Source organism: Pinus tabuliformis, chromosome 5_2 (assembly GCF_031772625.1).
Source record: "Pinus tabuliformis cultivar Carrire ecotype Pingquan chromosome 5_2, CPIR1, whole genome shotgun sequence".
NCBI classification, from domain to species: Eukaryota; Viridiplantae; Streptophyta; class Pinopsida; order Pinales; family Pinaceae; genus Pinus; species Pinus tabuliformis.
The window spans coordinates 480,765,112-480,785,781 of NC_142306.1; the positions used below are offsets into that span (position 1 = coordinate 480,765,112).

General features: G+C 37.6%; 2 protein-coding genes across 4 annotated transcripts; both read left to right on the plus strand.

Moving 5' to 3' along the window:
- Window positions 1-344: 344 nt before the first annotated feature.
- LOC149159745 (reticulon-like protein B2) lies at window positions 345-4,168 on the plus strand. Of its 3 annotated transcripts, none has more exons than XM_089436554.1 (7): window positions 345-593; window positions 749-930; window positions 1,016-1,243; window positions 1,776-1,956; window positions 2,143-2,284; window positions 2,894-2,963; window positions 3,536-4,168. In XM_089436554.1, exons 3-7 carry the CDS (start codon window positions 1,030-1,032, stop codon window positions 3,700-3,702), a joined length of 774 nt encoding a protein of 257 aa, XP_089292680.1. In that variant the 5' UTR covers window positions 345-593; window positions 749-930; window positions 1,016-1,029; the 3' UTR covers window positions 3,703-4,168. The 3 variants fall into 3 exon arrangements, with proteins under 3 accessions (XP_089292680.1, XP_089292681.1, XP_089292679.1); XM_089436553.1 differs by having other exon boundaries at window positions 346-593; window positions 749-823; XM_089436555.1 differs by lacking the exon at window positions 749-930.
- A 5,467-nt stretch (window positions 4,169-9,635) lies between these two features.
- On the plus strand, window positions 9,636-10,508 carry LOC149159746 (uncharacterized). Its single transcript, XM_089433546.1, has one exon. It carries the CDS (start codon window positions 9,835-9,837, stop codon window positions 10,261-10,263), a length of 429 nt encoding a protein of 142 aa, XP_089289672.1. The 5' UTR covers window positions 9,636-9,834; the 3' UTR covers window positions 10,264-10,508.
- Window positions 10,509-20,670: the final 10,162 nt, after the last annotated feature.

Genomic DNA, 20,670 nt, shown 5'->3' on the forward strand with positions numbered 1-20,670 from the left:
AAATTTAATTAATTTAATTAATTTACAAATTAATACCGTAAAAATAGGATCATTTTATTTTAAAATGGGGAAAATTCAATTAAATTTTATTGTTTTAATAAACGAAAACCGGAAAAACAGGATCAAAATGAATCTCATGAATCTTCACACCATTCCACACCTGACACATCAGCATAGTTTTATCGTAGGGCCTTGCTAAAGTCATCACATCTTTCAAATCCAACGGTTCAGATCAATTTGCGGGCTTCACACAAACCGACGGTTGAAAGTAGAGGATCACCTTCACCCGTCCGATATTTAAGAAGGTCAGATTCAACAAAAGGAAAACATTGAACAGGGTTTGGTGAGACATCGCACGGCTGAGATTAAGCCAGCGCGCTCAATCAACGGCCTCATTGAATCTTATGCCCCTGAGCAAAGTATAGCTCCAGAATAGCCTTGTAAATTCATCGGAACCTGGTGGAAGAGCTGTGTAGGAGGAAATCTTGAAGAGAGTGCTATTGTAGATTAAAACGGCGATCGCTGGAGTTTGGCCCAAGTAAACTGAAGGCAGAAGATCCCCCGAGGAGTTGAATCCTGCAAAATTATCATCGGTAAAAATTTGCTCTAAAGAAACCCTTGTTTTTTATTCATATTTCATTCTTGCAGCATCTTTAAGTAGCTTTTGCAGTCCGATCGTGGCTCTTTAAGGCTGGATTTGAAGCTTTGGCAAAGAAATTTGAGATCCCCAAACTTTGTGCTTTTGCAGTATCTCTTTAGGGCTATTTGAAGCCGAGGGACGCTAAGTCTCTGTAACCATCCGTTAATTGTGTGGGTCGGAGAGGTATTTACTTAAGATCTTCTTGAATCGGCCTTCTCCAGCAACATTCATCTGAAATATTTCGTTATTCCCTGGGATCAAACTGTATTGCATCGGTTCTGCATTTTCTGGCAAGTTTTTGCTCTCTTTTACTTCTAAATCTAAGTTTCTAGCAAGCTTTGAATGTATTTCTCCTGTTTTTTCGTTTTCTCTCAGGTTTATTAGTCGAAATGGGAGAGCATCCAGAGGAGGCAGCGTCTTTTCTGGAGAGTGTGCTGGAGAAGGTCACCGAAAAACTTCCCGGGCATGACTCCTCTTCTTCCGATTCGGATGATGAGAAATCCAAAAAATCCAAAAAACCCGAGCCGTCTTCAATTGCATCTTCAGTAAAACGTCTCTTTGGCCGCGAGAAGCCCGTCCATTCGCTGTTCGGAGGAGGCAAATGTAATATGTTTACTTTTCCATTCTTATTTTTTCGAATTAGTCATTCATTTACAGTGTATAAGGAAGTCTTCTTTTCAGTTTTAGAGCCGGTTGAAGAATAAATTATTGTTTTTGACCTCATTTTTAAGCATTCGAGCTTTTATAGAAAGAGTATTCGAAACATTCTACGCATCTTGATTTGAATATCTTCGAAGCTGTTTGATTTGAATGTGTGTCATGAAACATTTTCCCTCTGATAGACTGCTGAAGCATTATTTACAGAGTGATGTAGAAAATTGATGAATATTTAAATAAGTACACATTACTTTGAAATATGATTTACAGTTTCTCCAGTTAGGATATTTGTTTTCTTGATTTTCACTTTTTGGATGGTCTCGAATGAAAATGTGTTTGTGATCCTAATTGTTTGGAGGATTATTTTGAAACCTTGCTGTTGATTTTCAGATCATTTAGTTTTTATTTTATTGCTAAGTAGTGTGTAGTGCTCATTTTCATCTTGAAATAATTCTAAGACCCTAGATCGGATGTGTAGCTGCGGATGTAATACTATGGAGGAACAAGCAAACCTCAGCAGGTGTTCTTGTCGGTGCTACTGTCATCTGGCTCCTATTTGAGTGGCTTGGTTATCATCTATTGACACTTATTTGCCATGTTCTCATACTTGGCCTCACCATCTTGTTCGTCTGGTCCAACGCATCAGCCTTTATTAACAAGTAAGTTCCTGTGGTACAATTTTCATGTGGTCTTGTTGAAGTTTCAAGTGCAGTTTGACGCTTGACAATTATCTCGACAATAACCGTTGTTTCGAATCGATGAGTTGATTTGGTAGATATAAGCAAAGTTCATGACATAAATTCAATTGTCTGACTGAAATTTCTCTTGATTATTTGCATGGGCAGACAACCGGTGCGTATCCCTCAGATATCATTTTCTGAACAACTATTTCAGGATGTCGCTTCTGCTGTCAGATTTGAAATCAACCGCTTGTGTGCTTTTATACACGATGTTGCATCTGGGAGAGATTTGAAAAAGTTTCTTATGGTATGTGCATCCATAACCGCTATTTGTGATAGTTCAATATTTTGCTTGCTTTTAATGGTGTGTGATTCTATCAATTGGAACCAGCATATGCTAGGAAATCTATTGCATTAGAGGCATACTAAATCTGCAAGTATAGTGATATGATCAATTTCAATTGGAAAAAATTATTGTATGCAACAATCAGATGACATTCAGAGGCTCACTAACTGCAGAAGTGTCACAACATGACAACTGTGAAAAAAATAAACTGACACCAATATGAAATGAAGTTTTAAAAATGTCTAGCTAGTTTTAAGAAACCTAAGAATATATCTTCAGAAACAGTGCAGACTCATTACTGATCATACTATTGGGTAAATGTTAGAACCAAAATTTAGGCAGTATAAAACATTCTATCGATGTAGAACACTTAGAAAAATTATATCATAGCCTACAAGAATGCGTGCATATGTATATGTTCGACGTAAATTCTAGCGAGAAAATCACCAAGGCTATTTGACAAAACAGATTAGCCAGAGTGGACATAAAAGTACCTCATTTAACAAAATGTTGGAATATCCTTCTCAGTAAGCATTACCCATGCCAATGGTAACCCTTTTTTTGTTACAGGTTGTTGCAGGTCTCTGGCTTCTTTCTGTGGTTGGCAGCTGGACTAATTTTTTGACTCTCTTCTATGTTGGTAAGAACAATATTGTTGCATTCTGTACACATTTGCTTTTTCTATTTTTAGGGCAGGTTCCCACTACCACTTTATCATGACAAGGTCAAGTATTTTTATTGTATAGCATAGTACATACTCAGGTATATTCCAATTTAAATGTGTAATATGCTTTCTCTGTATGTCTGTTAAGGTTTAAGACCTGTAGCACTCAGTTAAAATTGTGCAATTAGTTAAAGTTCGACAATCAGTTTTCCACAATAGAATGTCTAGGCAGGCCACTTAGCAGCCTCAACCACTATGGACTCAAGTAGATACAGAGCCTCTTTTTCAATACCTGTTGGAACCTGAGGTCTGCATATTTGAATTCCATTATTAAACTTTCTGCCACATGAGTGGAGTTGGTGTCTGGCCTGCTTAAACTAATTGGAATAGGGAAAAATATGTTCAGAGTGCCACCCTCCCTCTCACATGGCCGTGCTTGTTATTTTAAGATAATAATTTGTGGCTACGAATTCTTGTGAAGTGTTTTCAATCTACTTTTGGAATGAACACAGAATTAATTTGATTGGTTGTGCTCTTGTTTTGTGCAGCATTTGTTTTTGCGCATACAGTGCCTGTGCTTTATGAAAAATATGAAGATCAGGTTGATGCATTTGCATTCAAGGCAATGGATGAAGCTAAGAAGCATTACAGGACATTTGATGCCAAAGTGTTGAGCAAGATTCCAAGAGGCCCACTGAAAGACAAGAAATTCTAGATGTGCTCTCTTTTAGTTATTATTTATGGTGATGGTAGAGTGACTACTTTTTGCTAGTTTTGCTAATTTTCCTTTTTTGCGCTTAAGCCTGCCTAGAAATAGTTGCCATGAAGTGTGGCATTTTGCTGTTTGATTTGGATCCAATCTACTTTTGAATTTGATCAGCTGCATGATCTCAGTTTTCTATCAGGTCCTCTATTTCCTCGGACATGCCCTCTGTATTTAATTGTTCAGCATGGGCAGTTTTTATTGTTTAATTTCCTTGAAAATCCCTGACTTATTTTTGTCAGCATGATATGATCTTTTACATTCAATTTGTGTAAGCAGTCAACAGAATTGCAATGCTTACGCAATTAGAATTATAGCATTTGCTTCGGCATCATTGCATTTTTACACTAATGCTGCTGTTATATGTACCACGTAATAACCATGGACACAGTGAGAGGTTGGAATGCTTTGATTTTGAGTTTGCTGATCCTGCATGTATGAACCATGGATGTGTGCTTTTGATGTTTAATACTAAGAGCTTGTGAAATAATATCTTGACTTCTCACATTTATGTCTCTCACATATAGACTTCTAAGTTCTAACGTTTATGCAGCTCATGTTTAGACTTCTCTGGTGTAATCCTAGATCTCTAGGACCAAACAACCAGGGTTGGATTTTCTCACATTTTGGCTTGTTAGTTTCTGGCCATTATAGATTCTGTAATCTTAATGGAAGAACTTGCAAACTGCATTTCATTGCTGCAGTACTAGGACCACCACATTTGTTCCAGTCAAATGGTACATTAGACCCTCTTATAAGCACCTAAACCATCAATGAAGTGAAAAAGTAAAAAATAAGACTTTACCTAAACCATCAATGAAGTGAAAAAGTAAAAAATAAGACTTCACCTAAACCATCAGTGAAGTGAAATAAAAGTAAAAAATAAGACTTATCCATCTCTGAGAAGATGAATTGATTACAAAGATTACATCCTCACAACAACCAATAGGGAGAACAAAGAAAAACTACAAAGACTAGGCTTGTTTTCAAAACGATGACACTCCACCATATGGTCCAACCAATAATTAACTGCCCATCACTAATTGCTTTGCTTTGTAGTGGTTGGCCTTGTAATTTGACATGATGCTATCTATGTTGTTCACTGTATGCTTCATCTTTGAGTTGCAAAATTGTACATTGATGGGTCGAGCAACTTGAGCTACCCTAGTGGATACTTAATTTACCTGTAACTATGGTAACAGGTTTATTTTTAGTTAGAGGAGGCCAAGCTTTGTTCATCATAATGCATCATTCCTAAAATCGGTTGAGGATTTGTTGTCTCTATTTAATATGTTATATATTGGCAATTCAAAATTCCGCTGATCATGCATGTTTTTTTTCCTTCCCTTGAAAATGACTATGGCCTTACCTCACTTTAACCTTGTTTGGTGAATTGTTTTTTAAAGTAATGGCCAACTAGTGATAGCCAAATTGAGAAATTTATGGGTGAATAACTCAATATACTGGGTTGTTGAGCTAGAAATTTTGAATTATGTAGTATTTATATGAAAATATTGTTACTCCTTTCTTCATTTGCCCTCGTTTAACATTTGCTCTTCAATCCATTTAATGATCAGGAAAGTTGCACTCCAAAAGATTTGATATTTAGTGTTTGATAGATTTTTAGTTAAAAATGAACCAAAATTAGTAACCAAATTGGGAAATTTATGATTGAATAATTCAATATAGTGGGATTGTTGAGCTAGAAGTTTTGAAGATGATGTACAAATAGTGGGTTTGTTGAGCTAGAAATTTTGAAGATGTGCAAATAATGAGTTTGTTGAGCTAGAAATTTTGAAGATGTACAAATAGTGAGTTTGTTGAGCTAGAAATTTTGAAGATAATGTACAAATAAATTGAACTATTATGTTAAACTTAAAACTATTCTTTAAATTGTGTTTGAGATTAAGGGTTTTTATACCTTTGAAGTTGAGGAATTGATGGGTTGGTGGAGGGCAGGTTTTTATAATAAGCAAGTTAAAAATTTATGAATGAATAGATAGAGTTGATGGACTTGTTGAATTAGAAATCTTGAAAGTAGTGGGCAAGTGAATTGAGATTAAATTTTTTATTTGAAGGGTTGTGTTTGAAATGAATTGTTTTTATGATAACACTAGATTTTAGAAATTAAATGATTAATTAAGTTTAAATGAAAAACATTTAGAAAAAGAAAATAACATTGTTGAAAGCAACTACCATATTTGCTATAAAAAAGAAAATGACATTGTTGACATCAATTACCATATTTGCTCAACATTCTTTCCCAACTAATATTATATTTGTTTTGACCAAATATAGATGTTAATCAAAATTTAAATACCTTGCTAAACTTGTTAAGAATGCAATAGTAATTGAAAATCTTCTTAATAATATTCATTATAAAGATGACTACACACTGACAGGGCCTTATATGGAGCACTGAAATCACCCAATTTTTATAAGCCTTGTGTTTTTGGCTCACCAAAAAACCACTTGTTTTGATCTCTTTTTTTTTCAAATTATGATCTTAGTTATCTTATGAAAACCCCTTGGCAAAGTTTCCAACACGGGGTGGAACTTTGATTTCCAAAATAGTTCCTATAGAATTTAGGACTAATTTTAATTGAAAAAGTGAGGTGCTTTTAGTGCCCTTTATCCCATGCCCAAACTAATAGTCATATCACAACTAGTTTTTTTTTCATTTCAAAACAAGAATAGGGTGTATTATATTAACAAATTTGGGCATAAGCTCGAGTGTTTTGCACTTGGTTGAAGATGTTGAAGTTAAGTTTTAAGTGAGTTTTATGTGGTTAGTATATAATATGCTAGTCAATCAATCCACTTGTATTGATAACAATGCAATCTCATTCTTACATTTTCCTTTGCCATTTGTGCTTCATTTCTTCCCTTTTTTGTTCTCCATTCCCATAGGTTGAATTGCTTATTTTGTAGTTTGCCAACTGCTTGCTACATTGCCTCTTGTTGCCCTAATGCTAGCTGCATTGATTGCCTTGATTTTGCTACTTATTGTATGGGTCTTTTTGTTCCAAATCCAAAGAGAATATAAAATTAAATCCCACGCATGGTCTAATCAAAACATCCTGAAATCCCCACTGTTTGGTGTGAAAATGGGGAATGATTACAAAAATAAGTAATTTATCCTTTCTCATTCTTTATGTTTGTCTTGCTTTGAACTATAATCCCCCCACTAATGCTTTCTCGAGGGGGGTTGTGTTGATGAGCTTTCTTGAGTTGGTTGCCCATGTCAATTGCATGAGGAAGCTCTTCTGCATCACCTGATGTGCCATTCTATTTGTGGAAATAATTACTTGGTACATTGCATTATTCACCATAATTTTAAAACAATCACCATTGTGTTTAGTTGGTTCCATCTCATGGCTTGAGTTAACCCATTACAGATCCAAGGCAATATGGGGCTGCCATGTTTCAACTATGTAGGACATATCACAACCTTAGATACTAATTGTGATTGCAGTTTCATAATTTATGAAATCATTGTATCCCTCAAGGTTCCATCAATTCACATTGTTTTGGCGGCTAGTAATAAAGCTTGGTTAGCCAATCGATCACCTATAGTGTTGAGGTCCATAAGCACAATTTAACATGAAAGTTCGGAAATAAAGATAGATTTTCCAAGATTCTTTTGTGGAGATGGACTAATTTGGAGTCTTAAGGAGAGTATCCCAAAGCAAGTTGTTGAATTGTGTTATTAGAGTCTCCTATGATAATGAGGGATTTGATTGGCAAGGATATTGCTAGGTTGATGCCTTGAAGGAGAACATACATTTCAACTTGGAGTCTTAAGGAGAGTTTCCCAAAGCAAGTTGTTGAATTGTGTTACTAGATTTGATTGGCATGGATGTTGCCAAGTTGATGCCTTGAAGGAGAACATACATTTCAACTTGATTATTGGAGGTGAGGTTTTGTCGAAATTCCGTGTGTAATCTAATTTGGGGCAATAGAGGACCTTGCCTTGCCACTCTTCACATCACAACCAATTATTACTAACTTTAACAACCATAATAGAATATACTTCTTCATTTTTGTGATGATTAACCTTAACAACCATAACAAAATATGACACATTCATTTCTATAAAATCATTACAATAAGTTTCTCATCTCTTTTTTGTTTTCTGGAGACATTTCCCTTCTAATATTTTTGTATCTTTTACACATTATCATTTTCACAAACAATTTTAAGATTATTTATTTATTTGTTTTTTAAATTACAGTTTTTCATCCATTTTTGTATATTCTTTGTTTTTTTGATATATATAGACTTGAAATGATTAGTTATATATCCTTACTATAATTTGAAGATAACTTTTGGATTTTTTTAATTTTAATTTTATTTTTAAAATATAACTACTCTTTTAAAAAAATGATTTTTTCTATCAAAGTAATACCAAATTACATAATATCAATTTTTTTTTGTAGTGGTTTAAAAATTGGAAACTAGATCAATGGCAAAAGTTGATGTCTTTTATATCAAACGTCCATATATTAATGGAATATATAGAAAAATATTTATTGTCTATTACTTCTTTATGCGATTCAGTTGTTATCTTTATAGCAATTTAGGTTATGTGGTTTTGGTCAATATTATTCTAATGGTGAAACTGATTCAATGATTTATCTTTATAGCAATTTAGGTTATTTGGTTTTGGTCAATATTATCCTAATGGTGACACTGATTCAATGATTTATCTTTATAGCAATTTAGGTTATGTGGTTTTGGTCAATATTATCTTAATGGTGAAACTGATTCAATGTTTTCAATAAGTTGGTGTTTATGATCCATACTATTGATGAAATGGTTCTAGTTTCTTTTGGTGAGACAATGCTTCTTCTCTGAGTGTGCATTCATGTGTACTATGGTACATTTCCAAATGTCTTATGGTTCTCCTGGGGTTGTTATAAATCATTGGCCATAGCCACACAAGTTTCTTGTTTTTGGAAGTTACTGCTAAGTATTGTCTTCTCTTGGCACAATGATTTTTACACTTCTTGTGTTCTTATGGCATGTTGTTTTCTCTTTCATTCTTATGCGCATTATGGAGGCTTCTTTGGTCTTTATGGAGGGTTTTTCTTTGAAAAATGGTTACAAATTGGACAACTTTTTCAAGTTCACGCTGCACATTTCTTCTCTTAATTCACAACTCTTTGGACAAGTGTCTTTTGGTTAGAGTTATTTTGGTCTTATGCCTTATTTGGTATAGATGAAATGTATTTAGCTGTAGCTTTGTTCATAGATGAGCATGTTTTGGCTTTGATGGAAGACACTATTTTATAGACATGAATAATATATTCATGTATAGACATGATAATATATTCTTGTTTTTTAGATAAAGAATATTAAATATTGAAATTAGAAAAAAAGAAAAGAAAAGATATATATTGATTTGGAGAAAAATAAAATAATAATTTTAAAGATAACAAAAGAGTCCTACATCATTTTCAAATAATTACATAATAATTAATATTCCCTGAACCTAACACTTGTTAAACATACAATTTCCTATGTTTATAAAAGGTTTTTTAGAGAGAATGTGCGTGGTACGTTAAATGATTTTACGGAAGGGAATCGATCAACCTGTTGTATGCGCGCGCCCACAGTATGTTAAATGATTACAGGGAAAGGGAATAAATGATGCTGTTCTATGCACCCTAGGAATGCCGTTTTCCATCTGTTACACCACATGCGATGGATAAGGGTATCCACTCGTCTTTAATGGAGGGTGGATGATAGCGTTACCTTATCCCTACCAATCTGCACAGAGAGTTGAATTTGTGTGCCAAACGATGGCATGTGTCTCCCCAGAGTGGACCCCAATGAGATTCCAATTCATGTGTCTCCATTAAGTATCCCAATTTCCCTCAATTATGCTCGGCTCAACAAGTACTGCACCTGTGCTTGGCATTGAAGTGACATAAAGGACTGTACTTTAATTTTAGGTGGTGCCCTGCCACTTTCATTTACTTAACTCTTTGGCCAGTCCTCGGGATCAGTAATTCTATATTTCCTGAGTAGGGTTCGAGCCCAATTCCTGCCAAATCTGTCTGCGCGCCTGCTGTATTTCACATGGCCGATTTCTTTGGCCCTTCCTGTAACTACGACGAATGCAATGGTGTCATGGAGTCCGAGGTCAGCGGATATGGAGATTTGGAAGCTGCTATCCCGAAGCGCGTAATGAACAAACTCTTGGCGTGGCTCCACGCCAATTTAATTGCTTCTATGCAGAATCATTTCGGAAAAGTTACCAGGGCCATGATCTCTTCTCCGGGCTTCAATGACAATGTGAATGATTACTGCGGCTTGCTTTTGGATCAGGCCACATCTACCATACCGGAACTGAGAGCGGCCATGTTTATACCTGGAGCCAAGCACCGCGCTTTAAACGTGATTAAAATGCAGGTAAAGCAGGGGCTGGTTTTGCTGCTGGTTGGGAGTGGCGAAAACTATAATGACGCCAAGGCCTTTGTAGATCTGTATGTTACAGACACAGTTTAGCCAAATAATTAAATGCTACCGGGACTCGAGGTCTGAAACATAATGTAATGTAGTGTTGTAAGCTGTTATGCGGTTTTGTGACTCATCTTTGCTCCGGTAAAGCGGGCAGTGGGGGCCGAAACAACCGGGCAGATAAAACTGTAATGCCGTGAAAATATTTTCATTGTTAGTTCTCCTTTGTCTGAAAATGTTGTGTCATCTAAGTAGGTAGGGAAATTTCAAATGATAAATAACGATTTAATTCAGTGCTGGTTCAGGAATTTCAGTTCGGATCTACTGAGTTAGGGAAATTTCAAATGATAAATAACGATTTAATTCAATTCTGGTTCAGGAATTTCAATTCGCATCTTCTGAGTAGGGAAATTTCAAATGATAAATAACGATTTAATTCAGTTCTGGTTCAGGAATTTCAGTTCGGATCTACTGAGAGAAGTTTATTTTGAAAATACTTTTAGAAATTTCTTTAACAGAAATCGGCCAGAAATTTACTTTGAGAATAAATTTCGATATTTCTGTAACAGAAATCGACCTGGTGGTTTGTCAAACTAAACCTTGGCCTCGCTGAAAAAGTAATTTCAAAAGGAAAAGTATGTTCACTATTAAGGCACTCAGTTTAATGGGACAAATCAAATCTTACTTTGAGTAATGACGGGACTGATTAAAGCATACTCTGAGTGGAAAGCACATACCATAGATCAAGAAAACCTGAACATCACCTTTTCAATTCATTATGTTATTTTTTATTTGCAAAATGCAATGCATGTGGCTCTTAAAATGTTGACATTTCAGCAAAGTCATTACAATGCATGTGGTCGTATGAACATAACAGTGTACCAGAGTGTAATGGAGTACGGCATCGTTTGTCTGGTGGCACAATTTTTTTTGTTGCCAAAAAAAATCAGACTTATCGAAAGCATATTTATGGATGATTTATATGAAAAAGTGTTTACTTTTTTATTTTTTAATAGTAGTTTAATTGATAGATATTTTGGATTTTTTAATAGTGAATTTGTATCATAAAAGATAAAATATAACATTATAGTCACCGTTGTAAAATTACAAAATTAGTAATTTATTTTTCATAAAAGAAAATGTTAAATTTTTAGGTATTATAGGTATAAATTTATTATATTTATAAAATTTATATTTATTAGTTTGTTATGTTCTCTTTTTATATAGAAAATTTTAATATTATTAATTACTTTGTAAATTATAACATTTTATTGAGATATAGTAATGTTGTTTTTTTTTCACTTTTAGATTAGTTAAATCTATTATAGGTATAAATTTATTATATTTATAAAATTTACATTTATTAGCTTGTTATGTTCTCTGTTTTATATATATAGGAAATTCTAATATTATTAATTACTTTGTAAATTATAACATTTTATTGAGATGCAGTAATGTTGTCTTTTCTTTTTTCACTTTTAGATTAGTTAAATTAGATTTTTGGTAGTTAATATTCATACTATAATGAACAATATCTTCTTCAATTTCTAGATGAACAAAATTAGTAGGCATCTTAAGATTTGAGGTAATGATTGAGAGTGGTTACTTAAATTGAGAAACAAATTTCTAAACATTTTGTAATGTGTTTTTAGGGAATCTTTTTGTTGTTTATATTGTGCTAGAGTAATCATAATTATGAAAAATTTAAGAGGAATTGGTGTTCATTCTCTTAAAGAGTTGAAGTAATTGAGCTAATGGAAGTCCTGTTACACATGACTCTCCTAATATCTTGGGCCTTTGGAAAGTGAGGAGAGAATTGGTATTCATCCTCAAACCTTTAAAATAATTGAGAAAATGGAAATTATATTATACTAAGTGGACTCTTTGTGCTTAGACACATTACTCTCCTAATGAGATGGCCTTCCTATAATCCATAAAATTAGAAACTTCATAGATAAATTGGAATAAGATGCCAAAATAAACATCATTGCTTACCAATAAGCTAGTAGTATATTAAGACCAAAGGGCTCAAAAAGATGCACTATGAAATTGCTAGGAACCTAGAAAAGAGTCTATCACTACCTCTTTAAACAACCTACAAAAACATTAGACCCTTATGCCATCACCAAAATAATAAATCTCAACACAACAAGTAAAGGGCATTGTTTAACTATCTTAGATTTTGGAGTCAAACTATGTTTTTGTTGTTGTTTAAAATCCATTTTTGAATGTGTAAATGGATTCAAAGCTTTGAAAAACTCTTAGGGAACTTTTTGTAGAGTTCACATATCAAACTTGTGATTACAACAAATTCGTGCAGGATTATAGGAAAATTTAATAAAAAAATATGCTCAAAAGACCTCCAAAACCTAGAATAGTTAACTATAACTATATAACAAGTCAGAGGCAAAAGGAGTGGAGGATATGGTGGCTCATCAACATCTTTGTCTGTAACTTCTACCAGTGGACATGCTTCAAAACATCTGGTGCACTCTCCATACGGCCTGGCATTAATACTGGTGCTTTGTTTCTCTTATCCTTGCTTTATTTTTGTTTGTGGCTGCTGTTACACATTTCCTTTTGCTGGTCTCGAATACCCCGGGTGTTTGGACATCCCTGTCGTCTTATGTCACGACACTGTGTAAGTGCACTTTATATCTAGCGGATAGCACTTTGTTCCATTTATTTGCCTCTACTATCCTTATATGCCTGTTTCTCTGGGGTCTACTGGTAACTTTTCTCTGGCCGTTTCGTTGTGGTGGGTATTCATTTGATGGTTCCCGGGGGTTTCTTCATTTGTCATTATTGTCGGATGTCTTTGTCCAGTTTACATTCTTGGGTTTTCAGTGGTTTTTCATGTTAACTTGGTGGATTTTTCGTAGTTCGGGTGGTGTTCCCTGCTGTTTGGGTAGGATTGAGACCCAGGTGGTACCGTTTGTTGCCGATATTTTACATGTTCGGTGATCACCCTGGGGCTGACATATCTTGACCTCCACCTACTAGAATGTTTACTTCTTAGTTCCTGGAGGTGTTGCACATATTTATGCTATTCATATGTGCCATTTGCATCTTGACGCACATCTAGTTGAACACTTCAGCTCCTGGCGTCTACGTACTAAATTGAGTCTGGTTCGTCGCCCATAGGGACTCCCTTTTGGTATTCTTTTCCTTGCACTCCCCGCTTCTGTATATAGATGCAACATTGGAGTGACGCTCTCGGGAGGTTATTCGGTGGGGACTCCTCTGCTGATATAGAACAACAAGGACAATTTCGACTTCCATACCTCTGGCATAAATGGAAGGACTCTTTCAACATATCACGTCTGTTCAAGGATATTAGTTTCAGATTCTGCAACTTGTGGTGGAGGATTACGGGTTATTGGTCCTGTGAATAAATCATTGTTTGTGACCGCTTCTCCTCCGCTCGGGTCGTGCTGGGTCCTTGTTGGGTGGCGCTGGGGTTACCACTTCTGACTAGTTTTTTTCCCGTTCTCCTTTTTCTAGCTTTTTTCATGTGACATTTACCTTTGCGGGGGGTGGTTGACATTCTCTGTGATCCGCGTCTGGGCAGATCAATGGTCTTGGACTTTGTGTGGGCTCCCATTACCTGTTCTGGCGACGTATCTTTCCTTTTCTGCCTCCCTACATTTAATCCTTTCCTCTCTGACTATGCATTGTGACCCGACATCCACTCGCTGTGGGTTTTTTATTCTCCTGGTTCCCTATTATGTGTACGCACTCCCTCTGACATCCTCAGGTGTTTCTTCCCTCGCACGAGGATGGTAATATTCTTTCCTCAACATCTGCAGTTTTAGACTTTTTCTATTCCGGGCCTTTGTGGTACACATCGTTTGAGGCGATCTTTTTCTCTTCCCCAAATTGTGGTAGGTGGGGTTGGTTTTGACATGGCGATGCATTCTGGTTTGACATGCTCCAGGGGTGGATGGAAGATTACTTGGCATCATTGGATGCATACATTTATGCTCAAGAGACCTTTCTACGAGCTACGTTGGAGATGGAGCAGTCCTGGGCTCGCAATACTGGCCATCTGAGATCTGAGTTGGATGGTGCACGTGTGGTTGATGTCGAGCCTACGCATGCACCCCCGTGATATTTGCATGTGCATGCAAATGATGTGTTGTCGCAAGATGGGGGCTTCAGTAATAGACTGACGCGTCGAAGGAGGAGGCACAAAAATGTTCGCAGTGTCGTTGAACCCAAAATGCTCAGTTTCATACATGATGTCATTTGGGACCGAGTTCAGATCCTCCAAAATAGGGCGTTAGAGGGTCGATGGTATTTTGATGGCTCTCAAAATATGGATATGGAGGGTTGGGTTTTGGCTCAGTGGAAACCATTATTGGGTTATACCCCGAAAGTTAGTCATTTAATGAATCAGTGGTACAACTTCCATTTCTTGCATCAGGCAGATGTCCAGAAAATTTTAAAGACTCCATGGGTGCGCAGCCAGATTTTTCTGCAACTCTGTAAATGGTATGTGAGCTTCAACCTACTCACCAACACTCCTCTTAACATATACACCTGGGTTAAACTTCCTGGCTTGTCGCTGGAATTTTGGACCAGGAAGGCTTTGGAGGAGATCAAAAATTCAGTGGGTAAGTTTGTTTATATGGATCCTAAGGTGTTGGGGGCTTGCAACAAGAGGATGGCTTGGATCCTCGTCGAGGTGGATTATGTGGGTGGCTTGCTGGAAGACATTATTCTGGAATGGGGTCCCCTACACATTGTTCAATGTATTGACTATTGAGGTGTCCTGTTTAGATGTTTGTTGTGCCACCATACTTGTAACCTCCTTAACTGATGCTTGCGATGCCAACTTACTGCTAGTTCTTCTTGTTGGGACTTGCACAACGGCGAAAAAGACCGTGGTGTTTCTATGTGAGCGCCGGCTTGGAACCCAAGTACTTTCACTCTTTCGGATGGCCCATCTCATTGTGTATATAATTATTTATCTATTCCCTCTCAATCTCCTCGCTCCTCTCGTGATGCTGATATCGATCTTGAACCCCATCCTTACCTTCCTATTACGACTCTTAGGGATCTCTCCATTAACACAACTCACCCACCCCATGACCTGCCTTTGCCTTCTCCTTCGTGTGATAACGTGGATACACCGGCCCGCCTTGTATTGCTACGTCTGGTCCTTTGTCCTGTCCCAATGAGTCGGGGCCTTCAACTTCTCCGCTGATGGCTCTTCCTCCCCTCATGTTTTGATTGCTCCCCCCTCCCTGCAATTCTATGGAGAGTGATCTAGAATTTCTCCTTCTTAACCCGACCATGGATCTCCCCGCTCTTATCGTCTAAAAAGGAATTGGCGGAGCCTCTTCCCCTATCATCAACCCTTCCTCTGCTAAGAATATCACCACCCAACATAAGGCTGGCAAGTGTGGCCGACATTCTTGTGGGAAATCCCGGGGTTTGCACATAAATTTGGATTTTGGGGATCTGCGTGATATTCTGATTCTTGATTCATCTTGTTCTGGGGCCCTTAGAGATCGTATGCCCCCTGCTACTGGCCCATCATGACCATCCTCTCCCTCAATTTGCATGGCTTGGGGGATGCCACTAAAAGGTTGTCGTTATGCCACCTCCTCTTTTCCTTCTGACCTTTTGTTGTTCTCATCCAAGAAACCATGGTCGATTCAGCGAGATCTCTGGCGTCCTTTTGTTTGATTTTTCCAATATGGTGGCCTTCGACTCCTGTGGTTTATCCGATGGTCTAGTTGCTTTATGGGATCCTTCCTTGGGGAATTTTCAAGGCCTACAGATTCTTTGCTGACATTTTTCTCTCTGGACGTCTCAGGGGATCTCGCGAGAAGCTTCACATATGGAACATTTATGCTCCTTTTTCCGACAAACACTCTTTTTGGGATCGGGTCAGGAACACAAACATTCTTAACATCCCCTTGCTGATCATTGCAGGGGATTTCAACTTGACGTTGTCTAGAGATGAATGTTGGGGGTCCACGAGACCAAGGGACCCCTTTTCAGAACAACTGGCTAGACTTTTTGAGGAAAACCATTTGGTTGATGTATGCCCTTCTCCCTCCAACCCACTTGGAACAATGGTAGAAGCAGGGAGGACTATATCGAAAAGAGATTGGATCGCTTCTTGGTACACCAGAGCCTTCTGGAAATCCTGGGTAATATGCGATCAATGGTGGTGAAATTGTTCATTTCTGATCACTGTCCCATTCTGCTTCAGTGGAGGATGGAATAGGTTCATAAGGGCATTCCTTTCAAGTTCAATCATACCTGGCTTGAGGACGAGGAATGATGTGAATATGGAAGATCTTTTGTGGGTTGTGGAGGAGTACTTTGTGATGTTCGATTAGGAAGCGAATGCGAATCTAAATCACCCTATTTCTTTGGAGGAAATTCACTCAATACTCAGATCTTTTGCCAAGGACAAATGCCCTGGTCCCAATGGATGGACTGTTGAACTGTTCCTACACTTTTTCGATTTGATGGGAGGGACTCTCCGGGATATGGTTGATGAATCACAGATCAAGAGGAGCATATATGGCTCCATCAAGGCTAATTTCATTGCCTTGATCCCCAAGGTTTCCACACCTATTTCATTTTCAGAATTTAGGCCTATTTCTTTGTGTAATATTGTGTACAAGCTCATCTCCAAGGTCATCGTTGAGCAGATTAAAGGATTTCTTTTGGTCCACATCTCAAATGAACAATTTGGATTTCTTACAGGTAGATCCATACATGATGCCATCACCATCACACAAGAATGTGTTCACTCCATTCATACTAAGAAGAAAGAGGCAACTATCATGAAAATTGATTTGCAGAGGGCTTATGATTGTGTAGACTGGAGACTGCTCCGACTCATACTCATTAAGATTGGTTTGGAATATGGAAATGTCGAGTGGATCATGGCGTGTGTGACCAATATTTGGCTTGCTATCTTGATTAATGGTTACCACAATTTTTTTCAGAGCTCACAAAGGACTGCAACAGGGGTGTTCATTATCCCCCTTACTCTTTTTATTGGTCATGGACGATTTCAATAGAAAGATCAATGATGCACGAAGTTTGGACAAATTTCAGGGTCTGCAGATGGATCCATAGGTAAGCATTACACACCTCTTCTTCGTGGATGATATTTTATCATTTGGTGTTATCAAGAGGGAGAAATGGGAGACTCTACTTCACATTTTCCAGAGGATGGGGGCTGCTTCTGGCCTGTTTATAAATGGTCCCAAATCCTGCCTATACTTTTCCTGTGGTAATGACTCCGACATCAGATACATTGCAGACCAATTTGGCATGAATATGACCCCTTTACAAGAAGGTTTTACCTACCTAGGCTTTAGACTTAAGTTGACTTGCTACAAATTTGATGATTGGGCTTGGCTCCTTTCGAAATTTGACAAGAAACTAAAAAGTTGGTCGTTTCACTGTCTCTCTCTTGGTGGTCGTTTCACTTTGATACAATTGGTTTTGCAACATATGGTGACATATTGGTCACATTTATTTTCCCTCCTGGCTCACATTTGTAACCTGATTCGATCTCGCCTTGCTTGTTTCTTATGGTCGGGCACGAGATCTACACATAAATTTCATCTGGTAGCCTGGGAGTCCATTTCTAGGCTGAAATCTGTTGATGGATGGGGGATTTTGGATACCCAGGTTTTTGGAGTTTCATTACTTTTGAAGTCTTTATGGCATGCACTTTTTGGTGGGGGTATTTGGGGACAAATCATCGCTGCTAAATACCTTAGGAAACAACATATTAATCACTGGTTTGTGATGCATGAGATTGGTATCAAAGAAGACCTATAATACTAGTGATTCCCCACAATGACAATAGAAATGGGGGAATCACTAGTAATGGTGTACCTGTTTGCGAATAGTGAACCAGAGAAGACCCCATAAGGCCACCAATTCAGCCTTAGTGTTGGTACCCGAGCCACCATACCAATGCAACCTGTAAGCCAAGTCTCTGTCCATGAGAAGAACCACACCGCATCCACATTTGTGTTCTTGCGTCGCGCCATCAAAAAATTCAGCAGGCCATATAATTGGAGGGCGAATGTGTCGAGCTGTTAAATATTTGGATTTGGTAGGGCGCAGTTTCATGTGCTCAAGCCATCCCATAATTTTTGCAATAATACAGAAAACATTATGTAACTTACCCCTGAAGATGACATGATTTCGAGTTTTCCATATTTCCCAGAGGACAAACGGTGGAACAAATACCTGTAAATGCCACGCTCCACGCCCCACTTAAGGCAAAGTTCAATAGAAGTAAAGTGAGTAACAATAATACCAAGAGAGGAGAAGGTGTAGGACCAAACCTGCATAGCAAAAGTGCAAGTAAACAACAAATGTTCAACAGATTCCCGATCAGAACCACATAGTGGACATATACCCGGACCCAGGAAACCTCTCTTGCACAAGTTGTCCCAGGTGAGGATCTTATTCTTCCAGGTCAACCAAACAAAACATATAATTTTGAGGGGAACCTTCAGTCTCCAGATAGCAAGAAACCAGTTTGTTGTCGGAGTTCCCAACGTCTATTGTAAGATGTAATGATATGTATCAGCCACTACCACAGAGCCCTTATGGATAATGCCACCCCAGGTGATTTTGTCACCTGACATATTCCTACATAAACATGCATCTCTGAGAACTTGAATGTAGAGGTTCCATTCAATAGCCATATGACCTTGCAGACCAACCTGTGATGCCTCCATCCAAATTGGCATACAGTGTTCCTAACCTCTGATTACCTGGTCTAAGTAGAAAAGACCCCTTGCACTGAAGTATGTTGATGGTGTCCACTGATAGGAGATTTGTTGCACTAACTCCAGCAATCCTATCCTGGCTGATTAACATTAAGTTTCCCATGTCGAACGTCCATTTCACCCTCTGGAAGAACCAGGACTTGATCTTCTGAAAGCTAGACCAGATGTAAGATCCTTGTTTGATACCAATCTCCTGCATCACAAACTAGTAAGTAATGTGTTGTTTCCTGAGGTATTTAGTAGTGATGATTTGTCCCCAAATACCCCCACCAAAAAGTGCATGCCATAAAGACTTCAAAAGTAATGAAACTCCAAAAACCTGGGTATCCAAAATCCCCCATCCATCAACAGATTTCAACCTAGAAATGGACTCCCAGGCTACTAGATGAAATTTATGTGTAGATCTCGTGCCCGACCATAAGAAACGAGCGAGGAGAGATCAAATCAGGTTACAAATGCGAGCCAGGAGGGTAAATAAATGTGAGCAATATGTCACCATATGTTGCAGAACCAATTGTATCAAAGTGAAATAACCACCAAGAGAGAGATAGTGGAACGACTAACTTTTTAGTTTCTTGTCAGATTTCAAAAGGAGCCAAGCCCAATCATCAAATTTGTAGCAAGTCAGCTTAAGTCTAAAGCCCAAGTAGGTAAAACCTTCTTGTAAATGGGTCATATTCATGCCAAATTGGTCTGCAATGTATCTATTGTCGAATTCATTACCACAGGAAAAGTATAGGCAAGATTTGGGACCATTTATAAACAGGCCGGAAGCAGCCCCCATCCTCTAGAAAATGTGAAGTAGAGTCTCCCATTGCTCCCTCTTGATAACACCAAATGATAAAATATCATCCACGAAGAAGAGGTGTGTAATGCTTACCTGTGGAGCCATCCGCAGACCCTGAAATTTGTCCAAACTTCGTGCATCATTGATCTTTCTATTGAAATCGTCCATGACCAATAAAAAGAGTAAGGGGGATAATGAACACCCCTGCTACAGTCCTTTGTGAGCTCTAAAAAAATTTGTGTGGTAACCATTAATCAAGATAGCAAGCCAAATATTGGTCACACATGCCATGATCCACTCAACATTTCCATATTCCAAACCAATCTTAATGAGTATTAGTCGGCGCAGTCTCCAGTCTACACAATCGTAAGCCATCTGCAAATCAATTTTCATGACAGTTGCCTCTTTCTTCTTAGTATGAATGGAGTGAACACATTCCTGTGCGATGGTGATGGCATCATGTATGGATCCACCTGTAAGAAATCCAAATAATACTAGTGATTCCCCCATTACTATTGTCATTGTATCCCTTATTGTTATTATTGTGCCCCATAGAATCCCACTATTGCTATTTTTGTGCCTTTATATTATTAATGTTAGGTCGGCCTGGTTATATTGTGACCCCTTAGACTCCTATATATAGAAATGAGGTTTTGTCATTTGAATCATCCAAGAATTGTTCATTTGTGTAATGTAAAGGAGGTTGCCCCCTAGAAGAGGTTGAATTCTAAGGTGTTGCTCTATCTTTTCTATCTTTTTGTGAGCTGGTTTCATAACATTTGGTATCAGAGCTTTGGATTCTAGGTTTTCTCTACTCCAAACAGGTCATCGTGGAATTTTCGCTATAACCTTTTTTCTGCAACATTTCAGAAGTGAAAAAAA